The 16542-nt window shown below is 43.4% G+C and overlaps 1 protein-coding gene across 1 annotated transcript in view; it reads right to left on the bottom strand.

Annotated features, from left to right (window-relative positions):
* Positions 1–16542, bottom strand: part of SDHD (succinate dehydrogenase complex subunit D) — a 74113-nt gene that overhangs the window by 42194 nt on the left and 15377 nt on the right. Inside the window, exon 2 of the mRNA XM_085645701.1 lies at positions 13223–13333. Within this exon, the coding sequence (XP_085501827.1) occupies positions 13223–13333 (111 nt within the window). The remainder of the gene's footprint in view (positions 1–13222; positions 13334–16542) is intronic.

Here is a 16542-nt window from a genome sequence, read left to right as displayed (position 1 = left end):
GTGGCTGAACAGCAGGAGAACTGGGAAACTGCAAGATATGAAAATACTATGCAGGGCATAACAGACTCACTTAAGCTTCGGGTGTGCACAATCACAGGGCAATCCTCACGAAGGTCTCAGGCTGCATGAGGCACACGCACAGTGTCGCTGAGACTTGCATGGACTCGAGGTGCCCACGATCACAGGGCAATTCTCAAGAAGGTCTCAGGCTGCACAAAGCACACGCACACAGCGTCGCTGAGACTTGCTTGGACTCCAGGTGCCCACGATCACAGGGCAATTCTTACGAGGGTCTCAGGCTGCAAAGAGCACACGCACACAGCGTCGCTGAGACACACGTGGAAACTTTTGTGTTCCTGAGTTTCCATAACAGGGAGCCAGCTCTCCTCGGGCTCTTGGGGATAAGTTACTTCAGGACACAGCACATAGCAAAGTCCTTTCAAGAAGGGGGACACAGCACACAGCAAAGTCCCTTTAGCCTCTCCTTGGTTAAATCAGCAAACTGCAGGCCAGCCCCATAACACACAGCAAGGGGCAGTCCTTTCCTTCAGTCTCCTCAGCTGTTTCTTCCTTGGCAGAGGTTCCTCTTGACCACGAAGTAGTTTAAGTCCTTTACAGTCTTGAACAGTTCCATTCCTGTTGAGTCTTGCTCAATTCCATTCCTGTTCAGTCTTGCTCAGTTCCATTCCAAAGTCCAGGGGTTTCAGCTCTCATAGTTATACCCCTAAATGTCTTTGAAGTCTTTGTGTTCGGGGGGGGGGGGGGGGGGGGGGGGGGGGGAATGGCCCCTCTCCAAACCAGTTCTGGGTTTCTCCCTGCCAGTGAAACCTTCTTCCTTTGATAGTGGGGGTCTGGATCCTTGATCACTCAGCAGGAGATGGAGCCATTGTTTTATGACGGCAGCCCAGGTCTCTACATCTCCAGGGGCTACTCCTCCCCCCTACACTCCAGATGCAGGTCAGCCTGTTGCTGTCTCACCTCCTTCCTTGGGTCAAGACAATCCCCAGAGCCTATCACATTCAAATCCAGACAGTGAATCCACAACCAGGCAGAGACACACACACACACACACACACACACACACACACACGTTAGAGCACAAAAACCCAGTCAATTCTAAAAGAGTGGTTTCTAAACACAATGCAGAAACCAACTTCACAAAAAGATGTATTATTAAATTGCGAGTTCAGGCACACTAAACTTCACCTCTCCATCTTAAGCCTTTGCGAAGATAGGCTGGAAACATTTTACACAGCCTCCCCATTCTGTCCTATGTGCAAGATGGCCTTTTAACAGTGAAAAACGAAATGGGGAGTATTCCACTATTAGGACATGGTACACACCTAAGTACATGTCCTACCTTTCACGTACACTGCACCCTGCCCAGGGGGTACCTTAGACCTACCATGGGGTGTCTGATGTGCATAGAAAGGGAAGGGTAAGGCCTGGCAATTGGGTGCACTTGTCAGGACAACATGGCAGTTTAACAACCTGTGCGCAGGCACTGCAGTGGCAGGCCTGAGTTCTCTCTTTAAGGCTACTTGTGTGGGTGGCACAATTCGTGCTGCAGGCCCACTAGTAGCATTTGCATTACTAGCCCTGGCATACATAGTGCACTTTACTAGGGACTTTACAAGTAAGGCAAACATACCAATCATGGACAACCAATTACCATTACACTTTACACAGGGAGCACTTGCACTTTGACACTGATCAGCAGTGGCAAAGTGCACAAAGCATCTATGTTGGCAACACCATGTCAGAAAAAAGGTCTAGGGGGGGGGGAAAGCAAAACGTTTAGTGAACTTTAGCCGAAAAGGGCCAAGTCCAACAAGTACCATTTGCCATTCCCGACTTTGACAATTAACCCTTTCCATGCGTGCGTCGGCCAACGGCCGTCGCAACACTACCTCTGTAGTGCTGCGAACGTCCGTTGGCCGACGCGGCCCCGCCTGCGCACGGAAACGCCCGCACCGCGGCAGATTTTCCGCCGCAGTATACGGGTTAAGAATTAATTAAACCTCTTCAGTATTACCGTGTTGAAATGCTCAACACACGTCACATTATAGCTCAGGATGATGTGTTAGTACGATTAGTTACAGGTAAGAGAAGTGCGTTACCGCCATTTGAATGAACAAACTCTCACACACTGTGCATCTGCAGCATTGGATTGATGTGGGATCGTTTTTAAACATTTGAGCTGCCTCAGAGGGACAGCCCAAAAGAATAATATATTTCGGAACATTTATACAACCTAGGGCTGAAGAATTTAGGGAAAGAATAGTAGGAACAGTACAAATGAGTTAAAATATTAAATGGAAATATCCTATTTTTTTTCTCTAGATATGCCGACAAGAATCATAGGCATCTCATGGTCTTACTCAATTTTCTAGTTCCGTAAATAACTCGCCACCATTTTTTAATTAAATGCTGCTGAATAACTTGAACCAACTCAACCTCGACAAGTATTCACATGGAACTCACTTTTAGAAAAGTTTTTTGTTCACAGATCTTTCTGTATAGAATGAATCAGTTAAACAATATGTGTAATTACATTAATGATACTCTCGAGTAGGGAAAAGAAGATTCCAGAGCAGCCAGTAATGATAAACAACTACGGTTCAGCTGAACAGAGTTTATTAAACAAGGATTTTTGTTAGACAAACAGATGTGAGTGTTTCTCAAAGGAAAAAAGAGGAGTAAGTATACCTCAAATAAAAAGACAAACCAAAACCGAATTTAAAGACTAGAAAGTCAAGTGCAATGTGTACATATTCACAATTGGTTGTATTGGTTGCTTTATAACAAAAGACAGCATTTTTATATTCAGTAGAATTAGAGACACAGGGAATCAATCATTGTATCACAGTTCCTAGAGACAGTCTGTCTTTGTACATATGTCGACGATGTTTCGACCCTTGGCAGAATAAAAGGGTCTCACCAGGACTGAAATTGCCTGGGGTTGGCTGAGGTATTGGAGGCCCAGTCTGTGAGGGTAGGGCCACTAAACGTAGTGTGAACAATTGAGAACAATTAATCAATATCTGGGATAAGGCTAGTTGGGGAGGCAGTCCCCTTCTGAGTCCCTTAAAAGGTGAGGAGCATCTGCAATGGGCTCTCTTCAGACAACAAATGGTCTTGTGCGGGTGATGTAGATAGCAAAGCAGTGAGCTATCAGCACAAAGGCAACCTTATTGGGCAAAATAACTCTTCAAAACAAACCGCTGTGCGGTTCTGTTTGCGCCGGATGACATGGCTTAACTTGAACAACTCGTGCTCCCCTTTCGATGCCTTGAGATCTAGTTACTATAGACAACAAAAGGTCCCTAGGAGCGAGTAAAAATAGAGAAGGGAATCAATAAGGACCCAATCAGTGCTTATTTTTAAAGACTTGTCCAGCCGGACAGTGGTCATAAATTTTACTGATATAGTAATTATGCAACAGTTACAAAGAGAATTCGCAAAGTTGGACACAAGCCTGCGTTCCGTACAAATAATGGAGAAAACATAAACAACAAACAGGGTTCAGGCAAAAAAATGTTTGTTACAATTGTAAGGGGATGGAAAGTAAACTTAACAAACATTACATAGAGCACCCTTATGTATAAGGCATAGTATAGTTAGGTACATATAGGGTGTGTACAAGTGTCGACGGCGTTTCGATCCTACACACGCAATATTAGGATCATCATCAGGACAACATTAATAAGGCCTGTACAATTTAACCTGAGTAACATAATTGAAGAAGGGAAAAGGGAGAAAAGGAGAAAAAACAATAAATACACATGATTAAAATCAGTAACCAATTATTACAAGGAAAATTCTGACTAGGCACACTGTAAGTCTTCTTTTGTCAGAGGACAGAATTATCACTGTCGAAGGTCAAGGGAATAGGTGAGTGAGAATAGACAAAAAGAAATTATGAGAAGGACAGTACCGGTGGAAAATTCGTAATTCTGTCAAGGTGATAAGGGTCGGTAACCTGCCTTAAAAAAGGGGGGTGGAAGAAGGCGTAATAGAACATGCCGAGTAGGAGAGTGCAATAGACTATGGACTGAAGGTGAAGTAATACGAATAGCTGGATGAATATCAGACTGGTGAACGAAGGGGAGGGTGACGAAGTGAGACGGCGAATGCAAGATCAATAAAGGAGTGAAAACGGAAGAATTGGCAACAAGTGCGTGCTAAAAACCGTTAATGTACCGGCGTGCACGGAACAACCAAGCTGGGGTGAGAACCGAAACTTACCGGGATCATACGGGAGAAAGCATAAACCGCGATCCGGGTCATGAAGGAGGGATGGATGGAATTAGAAGTACGATGGAGAAGGAGGCAACCACAAGACTTGGGAGGTCGTGTGGAAGGGGCTCGCTGCAGGCCGCGTTAACACACTACAGGAGGGAAGGCATGGGTTAGAAGGAGGAAAGGAGGGGAAGGGAAGCGTGAGGATGTGTGGGGCGATCGCACTCACCGTGAACAGGAAATAAGGGAATCCAGAATTAGTACGCGACGGATACAAACAATTGCCAGCAGTCGGCAAGGTCCGCGACTGGTGGAGACAGCTTCAAGGGGATTATCCCGATCCGCGGCAATGCGCTGCAGGAGGGAACGGAGAGGTTAAGGAAGGGAGGTGCGGGAGTGAGAGAGTCAAGGGCTTGGGAGTGTGCGGTAGGACTCACCGTTCGCGGGGTGATTTCCGGAATCCGGCAGTGCGGGAGCAAGGTCCGGTGATACGGCTGCTGCCGTTGGTGCAGATGGGTGCATGTGATAAGGGCGAAGAGTGAAGCGCTGATTGGATAACTCTGGCAGAAGATTGAAAATAGAGATAGGACCACAAGGACAGAAGGAAGGACGCCATATTGGGTAGGGATAACCCTGGCAGAATAATGAGAATAGAGAAGGGACTGGAAGGACAATTGGAAGTGCGGCATATTAGGTATGGTGACATGGGAAAAGGGTTGGGAAAGAGGTGATTTAAGGTAGTGAAATAATAGTCTTTTTGCACACTGTAGGACTTCTTGTGTGCGAAAGTACTAGGTGATATTTAGAAGTAAAAAATAGAGAATAGTAAGACAAAAAGGTAACCCAGCATAGAGCAAGAAGCATGGAATTGGGAAGAGTTATACAGAAGTTTTCAAGGCACTCGAAGAAAACTGATATGCAAATCAAATACTGGTGGACCAATCCTCGTGTCTGTTTAATCCGGAATTGAAACTGTCAGTCTTCAGAATCCATTTTAATTCTTCTCTGTTTAGTGTCTTTATCATATCGCCTCCTCTTGGGGGCAGATTTACAGCAACAATGACTGTCCATCGAATTTCATCTTCAGAGTGTTTCTTTTCTAGAAAATGCTCAACCAATGGCGCTGTGAGGATTTTGCATCTAATTCTACTGCGATGCTGGGAGATGCGTAGACGAATCTTTTGTGTAGTCTGGCCAATGTAAATCTTATTACAGGGACAGAAGATTGCATAAACAACATTTGTGGAATTACAGTTGGTGAATGTTTTTAGTTCATTTCTGATGTTGCCAAAAACAAAGACTTTACACTCAATGGTCAATGCACAGACCACACAATTGCCACATTTGGCATGCCCTTTCAATGGTGGGAGGGACCAGATATCATTGAGAGTGGTGGCACTTTTTTTGTTGGTAGTAATGGGTAAGGCTGCACGAACAAGGTGGTCCTTAATATTCTTATTGTTCTTGAATGCGAATAGCGGGCGTTCCAGGTGGAGGTTGCCAGCATTCAAAACTGACCAGTTATTCAGGATACTTTTACGGATCGAGTTAGACACTGTGGAGAAGGTGGTGACGCACACCAGTCTGTTTGTTTCGGACTTGGGTTTGGGTTCAAGGAGAGTTTCGCGCGGGCAGTACCAAGCACGTTTCATGGAGTTCCGTATTAGTCTTTTGGGGTAGCCTCTTGTGGATAGTTTGGCAGAGAGTATTTTGGCTTCATAGAAGTAGTCCTCTTTTAAAGAACAATTTCTACGAATTCTCAAAAACTGCGAGAAGGGGAGAGAGTCTTTTAAGGCACGGGGGTGACTACTCTTATAGCTTAACAGGGTGTTCCTTTCCGTGGGTTTGCGGAAAAGACCTGTGACAAGAACTCCATCGATATGCTTAATCGTGAGGTCAAGAAAAGGGATGGATTCCCTTTGGTGACTCAATGTAAATTTAAGGCCACCACAGTTGTTATTGAGCCAATGAAGGAACGAGGTGAGTAGACTTTCATTTGCTTGCCATATCATGAAGATTTTGCTAACAGACCGGATTTTGGTTCCATGTTCAGCATTCCATTGCACTTGGGTGAGGTCATGTTATATAAAAATTGTAATAAGAAAATAACTATTTTTGCAGTAAATATAATGTATTGTGGCAGACTAATATTAATATTGGTTCTGAACCATACAGGTGGCAACTGTGCTAGCACAGTGCTTGAAATGGAAATATAGAACTGCTAGTACTCACCATTAGAATACCTGCTTCTTACCGAGAACTGTCGGTATTCTACCGTTCAAAGTAATGCACCACTGCAGAGAAGTGCATGTACTCTACTTTTCAACTTTAAGTGTACATATAACTCAGTACCTGCCCATTTAAAAGCACTCCACTAGCAGGCATCCAATAATGGTCGTTAAATAACAGAACAGCTATTTGCCAACAATTGTCACATCACTATAAACATGACATTGCAATAATAAACAATCGGAAAAACACTCCGCAAACGGAAAAGCCTGCATGAATTTTTTACCTTTGAAAAAAAGAAATGTAATGAGCAAATAAATAAGTGAAACCACAATAAAGCAGTGTTTTATTAGAGGACAGAAGGACTTGAATAACATAAAAAAATTATATGAAGATAAATCTACTACACAAACTCAGTTTTTAGGTGGAGCCTACCAGACAGTGCGGTCTGGTTTGTGAAACACATTGTGAGATTACCAGGAACTTAGAGGAGTTTAGAGCCTGCCCACTGGTAGGCTTTGTTACTTGGATTTAGTTGCTTCTTGTTTGATGGTTATCCTTGTCCAACTTGTGTTTGTCCCTCCTCTTCAGCATAGTCTTGGTCATTCTTTTTTAGGTCTCGCCTAGATCGCAGCACATGCGCTGCACGCTCTGCGAGATCTATTGTCGCCGAGTCGATTTCGGAAGTGGAGTGGAAGCTCCACCCATGCTTTCGATTGGCGCGCGTTGTCCTCTATGGTAAACGCTGGCCTCTGATTGAAAGTGAGGATTTTTGGTGACCGCCCTTTCTCCTTTAGGCCCCGCCCACCCGGACTGGATCGTTTGCTTGCGGCTTGAGACTGTCTCCTTTTATTAGTGGGTGAGCACTTATTTTTTTACATTCGCGCGATGGCTTGTTGAATGTGGCCATTTTGCTGCCATTTTCACCAGCGTGTCTGCCACAAAGAAGGACTAAATAAAATGATGATGTTTATTACATGCCTCGATTAAACGTTTTAGTAGAACAACTCATGGTTTTCCATATTTTGCACACAAAGTACGTCATGTATATATATATGTTCACACATACAAAGTCACACTAAATGCATCAGAAAAATGAGAGTCAAGCAAAATAGCCATGTAAAAAATAGTAATATATAACGTTGCCTGCCCCTTCCATTTCATTTTATGTACTAGCATTTCTTTTATTTTATCCTTTTTATAAAATAATGCGCGTTTTGTGCCTTTAGAGGTGTGTTTTATTGATAAGAATTGCTTTTCAGTTGTTAATTTTTACATTCAGATCACTTTCTTTGTGCAAGAGAAGTTCAGCGAACACGTCCTCACATGTCAGAAAAGAAGCAAATGAAATGAGGGATGCAGAAACCGCGACTTCAAACACTGCTGATGAGCGGCGCATTCACATCTGACTGTTATTTGATATCAGATTTCCTATACTCTGTATACACATGGAAACACGATCTTGTGACTGGAGGTCAGGTGTAATATATTCTTCCCACAGCCCTTTAGCACACTCTTCCCACAGCCCTTTAGCACACTAACAGCCTGCTGTAGCAAGAGCTACAAGGAAGGTGTTAGTGCGCGTCCCTTTGTGAAACGCTCTCGGTCATTCATCCGCCATCCTGTGGGGATTTGATTTGCGGGCGCCCCGCTGACTGACGCTTAAAATGAGACGGCGTAGAATGAGGTCTGCGGGTAACACCCTCATTCTTGTGCAATCTGTCCACCTGTTTGCCAATACAGACGAACAATCACTGGAGTAAACACTTCTGTGTACTCCGCACCAGGCTACAAAGCAGAGCGAGAGACAGCAGGAACCGAGCAAGACAAAGGGTGGCTGCAAACACAAGTCAGGACAGGATAGCTGATCAGAGAGACAATGCTATCTATCCTGTCAACAAATAGGAAAGTGAAACAATATCCAGAACCATTTATAATTACATCACAATAAGGGGGTGAGGAGGCGGCGGGGTGGGGAAGGAGGCGGTTAGAAATGATGCAGCAGGTGCAGTGGGGCCAGGACCCCAGACTGTGGAATGCCCACTGAAGATCAAATATTGCGCCCTTTTACAACCCACTAAGGGGATAGCGGCCTATTTTCCTTTGTTTGTATTAGGGCCTGTTGCAATCTAGCTACGCCACAGATCGCAGTTTAGTCATACTACAATGCTTTATGTCCTTACATTTTACGTTTGTCATGCTTTACTCGAGCAGAAGCGAATTCCAAAGTGAAGGGGAACCAAAATCCAAGGCTAGGGGAGCGGTCTATTGGGTCTGTTAATAGTAATAGTTTTCATCCAAATGTTTTTTCAGTCATGCCGACATCTATGGGGTGTGGTATTTACCATCTGTAGCTCTGTGACGCTCACCTTCTGTGATCAGCGGCCATCCATCGTGGGAACAAGCATTTTCAATGCAATAGGTCTCGCATTAGAGAGAGTTTGAGCTGTTGGTATAGTAAACAACACTGCCTTTAATTTATGTGTTTTGAAAACCTGCAAGCGGACCATAAACACGGACTTTGTACTTATAGTCCTGGCTTACATGAAGCAAGGATGGCAATAAAAAAGGCACAGTTACTGCCAGCCTTGCTTCTCGTAAGCAATGACTATTAAGTGCAAAGTGTGTGTTTACGGTCCCCTTGCAGGTTTTCAAAACACAAATAAAAGGCGTCGTCATTTGCAATGCCATAGGCCAAACTCTTGCAAATGCGAGACCGATTGCATTGCAAATGCTCGTTACTGACTTGTGTCTTTGAACTGCCTTCTTTAAATGAACTATTTTTATTTTTGGTTAAGTACTTTTCAGAGAGCAGGTGTGTGCAGTTCTCTCCCTCTTGTATTTCTCTCACCGCTCCCAAAATACTCCTCTGTGCTCTGGGTGCTTGCTCTCGCCCATGAGCTTCCTCGCCTGCGTTCTGTATTTGCCTCCATAGCTTTTCCCCTGCCAATTGTTGCAGTCTCACTCGTGCTTCTCCCCCTGCGCTACCAAATGTTTGCCTGGATGAAGACCCCAGATGATTTGTTGTAGTGGGCTAAACGTCTACATTTCATGGGCCTACCCACATCAGTAATTGTTGAATATTCTAACTTAAATGCTCAAATCATTGTGTTTATAATTGTTTCAATCTTATATTCCAATGGTTTTGGCCGTTTGCACATATTGTAAATACTCATCGATCCTTGTACTTTTTCCATTATGTGTTAAAGCTCACCAATTTTCACTTTTTACTGCACCGTCACTTGGAGAACAACAGCATGACAATCAGTCTCTAATTCAATGCCTCAAATACATACCTGAAACATCTGCATTTTTAGGTGTATGTGTTTTGTCAAACGTTTGAAGTCTGTCAGTTCCCTGCAAAAATGGATTCTTGACCCATCCATATGGACATATGCATATTTGCACCATTTAACATGTGTAAATGATGTGTACATGGAACGTGTATGACCCCAGCCACACTGGGATTTTTTTTTCATGTATTGCATTCAAGTGGTACCCAAGATGGAGGTTTGGGGAAAAAGCTCAGACAGAGGATATGAAATGCAGGTTCAACCCCAGGCAAATTCCAGACAACATTTTAATGGGTCAGGAGGAGTTTTAGGGAGAGGAGACATAGGGGCCTTTACTGACCAACTGGTGTTTGGAAAGGCTCTTCTCTTGGTCCTTGTGCTCTTGTCTTGGGTGTTTCCTGCCTGGAGACTCCCCACTCCAATTCACCTTCCTGCCTCACATCTTGCAGGAAAGACTTAGACTGGGCTAGTGTAAGTGGAATAAGCAAAAGGGTAAAACTGAACTATTGGAGTACTCAACTCTTATTTTCTACTATAGTACAAGGATGAAGCAAAGACTTGCAGTCAGTGTGCCCAAATTTCTCTGCAACGAATCCAGGGTTTCCATACTGGTGGCAATTGAGAAAAATCACTTTGCTCCAAGGTTAGGATATCCACAGCCAACATCCATTGCCAGGATCAGGACCAGAAAATTGGGTACATCAGCTAAGACTAAAAGCAAGATTTGTGCAGCCCCTCCTTGCAAAGGAAAGAGATGACCAACTGCTCCAGAGGAGCACTGGAGGTGTCCTTGTCCAAGGAATGTGCTACTCAGAAAAAGGGGGCGTGAAAGAGTCAAGGCTCGAGAAGCTGAAACGTCTGTTGCTACACTGGCGAAACGTGCACTACTCTGCGAGGGCGAGGCTCAGGAATCCCAAAGTACCCCCAGAATGGGAGTAAAATTGTATGCCTAAATGAAAAGAGGGTCCCAAAAGTTATACTGCAGATTTACAGCATCAAAAACTCAAGTGGTGTTAAAGAAGATCGGACCACAATGTGCACTTACCACAAAGAAGAACCAAAGTACCAGAGGAGAACCAGAATGGCTGAAAGGCTTGCATCCAGTACTAAATAATCACTAAGACCATGAGGAGCAGATATCTAGCTTGTTAGGGTGGAGGGTTGTGTGTCATAGACGGGAAGACTCTAAATTTCAAGATTCATTGAGTCACAGGTAATGCAACTCTACACCAGCCTCATGGACTGGTGCTGGCTCCACTTAACTCATTCCGGCGCCCAACACGTTTCCCCCACACATCAGGCAACAGGGCCCGGGCACACCACATCAAACTGAATGGCCCTACCAACTACTGCAAGTGGTGCCTGCACCAGTAAAGAACTAAGGGCCAGATGTATGTAGGGTATGGTTTGCGATTAGCAAATTTTTACGATTCGGTATTTGGTAAATCGTAAACAGCCATGTACGAATGTGTGTTTAACACAGTTTACAATTACCAGTGGGTCGCAAATAGACCTACCTCTTTAATATTCTTGAGGTAGCTCTTTTTTGCAACCCATTGGGAATCGCCAAAATCACAGAGATAGTGGCCTGCTGGGGTAAGCCGACCACCATGGATGTCTGTGATTGCTTTTTTAATAAAGCAATATACATATTGTATTTTGCAGCCTGTATTCCTGAAAGGAAAATGTTATGCGTTTCCAAAAGAAAACGGACCAGTGAGACATGGCCTGCTCTTAAAAAATGGTTCTCCAAACATTCACAAAAGGGAAGGGGTCCCTTGGGGACCCTTTCACATTTGCAAATGGGTTACCACCTACTTAAAGTAGGTGATAAAATGCGAATGTTTTGCGACCGCATTTCGGTCACAAAACATTCAGACATACCACTGGGTTTTGGATGGATGGGACGTCCTAAACACGTCCCTTTCTAATACCGAATTACAAACCCAATTAGCGATTTGGTAATTGCTTATCGAATCACAAATTGGGCCTTTGTACATTGAAAAAGGCATTTTTGCTCCCAAATGTCCTGATTCTGCGAATTTGCAGTTTGTGAACCAAAAACCTTTGTATAGCTGGCCCAAAGTGCGACAATGAATAAGGTAATGGGTAAACATAGAAGAGCAGAGAAAAACTTGGAAACTCTAAGAGGCTACACTCCACACTCCCCCTCCGGGAACAACAAATGTGCTTCGATCAACCTCAGAGATATAGTAGTAAAAGCCAGTAAAATTTGTTACAGTTGAAACTTGATGTGCTGTATTAAAGTGAGTGTTTGAGAAATATACTTATTCTTATCCAAAGAAAATGCATTGGCTGAACACCGAATTACTGACTTGCACTTTGAGGCCTCATTCTCTTCACACCATTCCCAGAGTAAGTCTTGAAATTCTAAACTTGACTACCTTGAGGCAACCATGTAATAAAATATGAACATTTTTGCCTATTACTGTACTGAAAATTAAAGGAATATTGTTTTTTAGGCGTCCCTCTGTAGTCATGAGTTACTGAGCTCCGATTGAGTCACAACTTAAACCCCAGAATCTCCTGGACGCTGCTGGTTTCTGACCCCAGGATGCTGGCCAGAAATCTTGGCAGAGGTTTCTGCATCAACTTTATACCCAAGTTACAGACAGTCATTGTATATTGAAGATTTGTGACTGGTTTCAGAAAGTTTCAGCTGGCTTTATGGCTACTGTGAGCAGAAAGGACGGGGGAGCTGAGAGTCTCCTGGCAGAAGCAACCCAAATCAAGAGCACTAAGGAAAGGGGGGCTGCCCCCACTTAACTTTGCCTGTTAAGCTGAGGAGGTCAGCCTCTCCGAGGAAAACAATAGTTCCGGAAGGGGCATGTGGAACTCCCTAGCTTCAAATGAATATTCTGTCTCCTTTCTTGATTTCAGCAAATAGCCTACTGAAAGAGATCCCTTGGTGTGGGGGAAGTTTTGCAATATACATATTCCTCTGGGCTCTCCCTCCAAACCTTCATCTTGCATTCTATACAGAGTATGCCTGATACAAATGGAGTCTACTGTGGATGTAGCTACACATGCATTTTATAACATAGTAGGTGTGCGCACATACATCTACACACCTGCATCATGCATTGCTCTTGTAGATGGGCAAACAACTCAGATGGACTTGCATAAGTATTTTAAATGCAAGAGACTGCAGTAGGCTTCTCTCCCAAAGCAGGCAACAGAGATAAGGTCTGCCATTCACTTTACAAAAAAAGATCAGGGCATACACAGGATCGTAACGTGTACTAAGTTGGGGGGGGGTTCAGAAAAATCTGCACCTTGCTAAGGGGACTTCCAGGCAAGGGTGTGCGCTTTCCAGAGATATGCATGGGTTCTTTCTTTGCCACAATTAAGTTAGGTAGATTTACTTCGTAAATAAATTTAGTTTACAAAGAAGGATCTGAAAAAAGAAAAAAAAATCTATTGTACTCTGTACTTACTGTGATGAACTGGAGACACGTGGATCTGAGACGCCAGCACAGCGGGGTGCCCTTGAAGAGCCGCACAGACAATGACAGGTCTACTCAGCAAAGCTTTGTTGAAGAGGTGAGCTGTATAAATGACACAACATACTTTAAAAATTCAAACACTATAAATGTGGAAAACTGTTCACTATACATGACTATACGGGCCTTTACTGAAAACTAACATCTGGCAGTGTGGTTCAGTCATAAAGCATCACAAACCTGAAGTCAAGACCTGGTGGATTTTAATGTAATTCAATGCATCTCAATATGCTATGCAACTTTGAAGAGATACTTTCTCTGGAAACCTAATTTAAATGTAAATATAAAACATTTAGGGGTGGTAAACACCTAGGCAGTGCAACATTCCCAACGTAGCTCATGATCTCTGGATGTTTTAGGAGAATATGCTGTGCTTAAACAGAGCGTGTTCAACGTTTTCAGATGACCATTTTTAGTCCAAGAGATGGACAACAAATGCTTATTGCATTTAAGAAAGCTAGCGTTGCTAACTGGTTCAAGTGGTATGCAATATAAACTGATAAGGAGCAACAGTAACTAACTGTAAGCATGCAAGTGTCTGCTCTCACACACCCACACAGCAAATACACAAATAAATTGGAAAATTGCAGTCTGTTTACATCTGTAATGAATTGTCCTTGTGAAAAAAATAGATACCAGGTAATTGAAAATACAACTACCCAAAGTTCCAGATTTGAAAATACTATGTGAAAGTTTACCTCCAATCTACCACCCACACTCCCTGGGAGGAAGCAGGACCAATAGCGGCTCACTCTGCAATCGGGCCGTGATTCCAGCCCACAAGGGCCCTAGGAGCTCTCCCATACTGCCCCTGCCCAACCCCAGGACAAGGATTTTTTCTTGACAGGGAAGGGGTGGGGGGCTTAATGAGGAAGATGCCAGGAAAAATGGTAAAATAAAAAAAATATAAAAAGGAAACACACAAGCTCCAGGCATTGTGCCCTGCCACAACCTCAGAAACAGCCCTGCAATCTTATGTGCACCCCCACCCTCACAGGCAGCAGACACCACACTACACAGCACAGAAAGAAAAAAGAAAATATGGGGAAGGCTAGTCCTGTAATCCCAGAACAGGCCTCACAGTCTTTCCAGTGAGGTAGGCCCATCCAGGCATCGGGCCAATCTTCAAGGTCTAAAGACCTTGAAGGTCTAAAGTCTTTCTGCCTTCCTGGGGCCTAGAGAATCCTTATCGTCATAGATAGCGAAAAGAAGTTTGGCTTCTTTTGGACGTGGTTTAGACATATCAGCTGCTAGAGAAGTAGTAAATCCTAATTTCATATCACTTGCCATGTCCAAGTTTGGCAAAAAATAATGTATGTTCCTCATATTTCTGAGGAAAATTTTCAGAATTGGCAAGGATTGACAACATTCCTACCATCCAGCATTCCTGTGCACCTCCCGATAAAAACTGTACTCTACTTGTGTAGGTCGGCCTATTGCCCACAACAGGATTGACCAAACCAGGGACCATGCAAACATCACCAATATTTTTGTTCTGTTCCGGTCGTGGGTGACAGGCCCACCCACACAATTGAGGTACCGTTTTAAAGCGCAGGAATGTGGGGAGACACAAATATGAGAAAAAAGCTTGAGGTTTTCAGGGGATTCTGGGTAACAAAATGTAGCTTAATCCACGCAAGCTAAACCACACTGGATTCCCCTGGTTGTCTGGTTTTCAGAAATGTCTGGATATGGTAGGTTTCCATAGGTGCCAACTGAGCCAAGGTAAAATTTAGCAGCTTCCCACATCGCCGAAAGGGGTCATTTTTCATGGCAAAAATGTTACGTTGCCTTTCCTATACCGGGCGATCAGCTTATCTACAATAGTGGGATACCGCTTTTATCTGGAGACCTATGGGAACACAGAATTGATGAACACTTGTTTTTTTTTCTACCGAATCTGTCTCCATTTCTGGCTTTCAAATAAATGTAAGGCAATGTGCAAGGAAAAACACATAAGCTAGAGATCATTTGTTGGCACTGCTTATCCCATGTTTTTGAACAATCATCAATGTTATACGTTATATATTGCTGCAACCAGAAGTGTATGACCGATGTAATGGTATGTTATTTTTTTTTCTTCTTCAATGGGCAATTTTTAAAACTAACAGATGAAAGCTGCGTCACCAACTGCTATCTATTATTTCCTACCCACTTTTTTAATTTCAATAATTTGCTTATTTGGGAAAACCATAAGCAATCTACATAAAATAACCCCTTTGCTGAATTTGGCCTTTTTTCCACTACTTAGTTTTAAAAAAAGGCTCAAATTGGCCCAATTACCTCGTGTAAAGAAAATGCTATGGAGGATTATGCTGAAGTTCTCCCAACTTAAAACAAACATTAAAAATGCAATAGGTCTCGCCTTTAATTAAGTTAAAGCCATTTGCTTTGCCATACAATACCATTAGCAAAGCAATTGGCTTTAACTTAATCAGGGCGAGACCTATTGCATTTTCAATGCTTGTTTAATCTAGCCACTCATCCTTCTTACCACGTATCCATACATCCTTCCTTCCATCCACCATTCTATTAATCATTCTCTATCATCCACTCTTCTTTGCATCGGTCTCTACATCTATCCTTCTCCCAGTACTTCTATTTCTTCATGCGTCCCCCCATCCATCCATCTTACTCTCTAGCCACACATCTCTGAATCCACCCGTGACACATCCACCATCCAGGAGGGTCACTCACCCGAGAAAAATTGTTCTGAAAGAAAAATGAGAGACTCAAGCGCCCCTTGGCAATGAAAAAATGAAATATATCTTTAAACGGTAGATAACATCAAAAGTGGAATGGCGAGAGTATACATTAAAATTGCACCAGTAATGATACTATACCAAGGAAACAATTGTTTAACATCCATTACAGTGGAAAACAAAAAATGTGGTCATCTAGGCACTGTCCAGACCCCCAGAGTAGCCCTTTATTCGAGGCTGTAATTCCAAAATTAGGAAACAGAAAAAAGCGCTAGGTATGCAAATTTACTCTAGCAAATTAGCGCAAGTGACTTCAAGTCTACTTTGACAACCACCGACTCCCCCTAAACTAAAAGGCTAGAGGGGGAAATGTGTGGAGTTTGGAGAACTTAAACAGAATTCCTAGAAGTTTGTTTACTTTCTGTCCCCGACGCTGCCTTCGGGATTTCTGGGAGCAGGGGTAGGTAGAGAAGTACCAGGACTACCAAAGAGGAAGTTAGGGGTAGCACTAGCAACAACTACCCCTCTCTACTCCTATTTAACGCTCATACC

This window comes from Triturus cristatus, chromosome 3_1 (assembly GCF_964204655.1).
Source record: "Triturus cristatus chromosome 3_1, aTriCri1.1, whole genome shotgun sequence".
NCBI lineage: Eukaryota > Metazoa > Chordata > Amphibia > Caudata > Salamandridae > Triturus > Triturus cristatus.
Note: the sequence above shows the minus strand (reverse complement) of the source record. Positions and strands in the feature narration are given on the sequence as shown.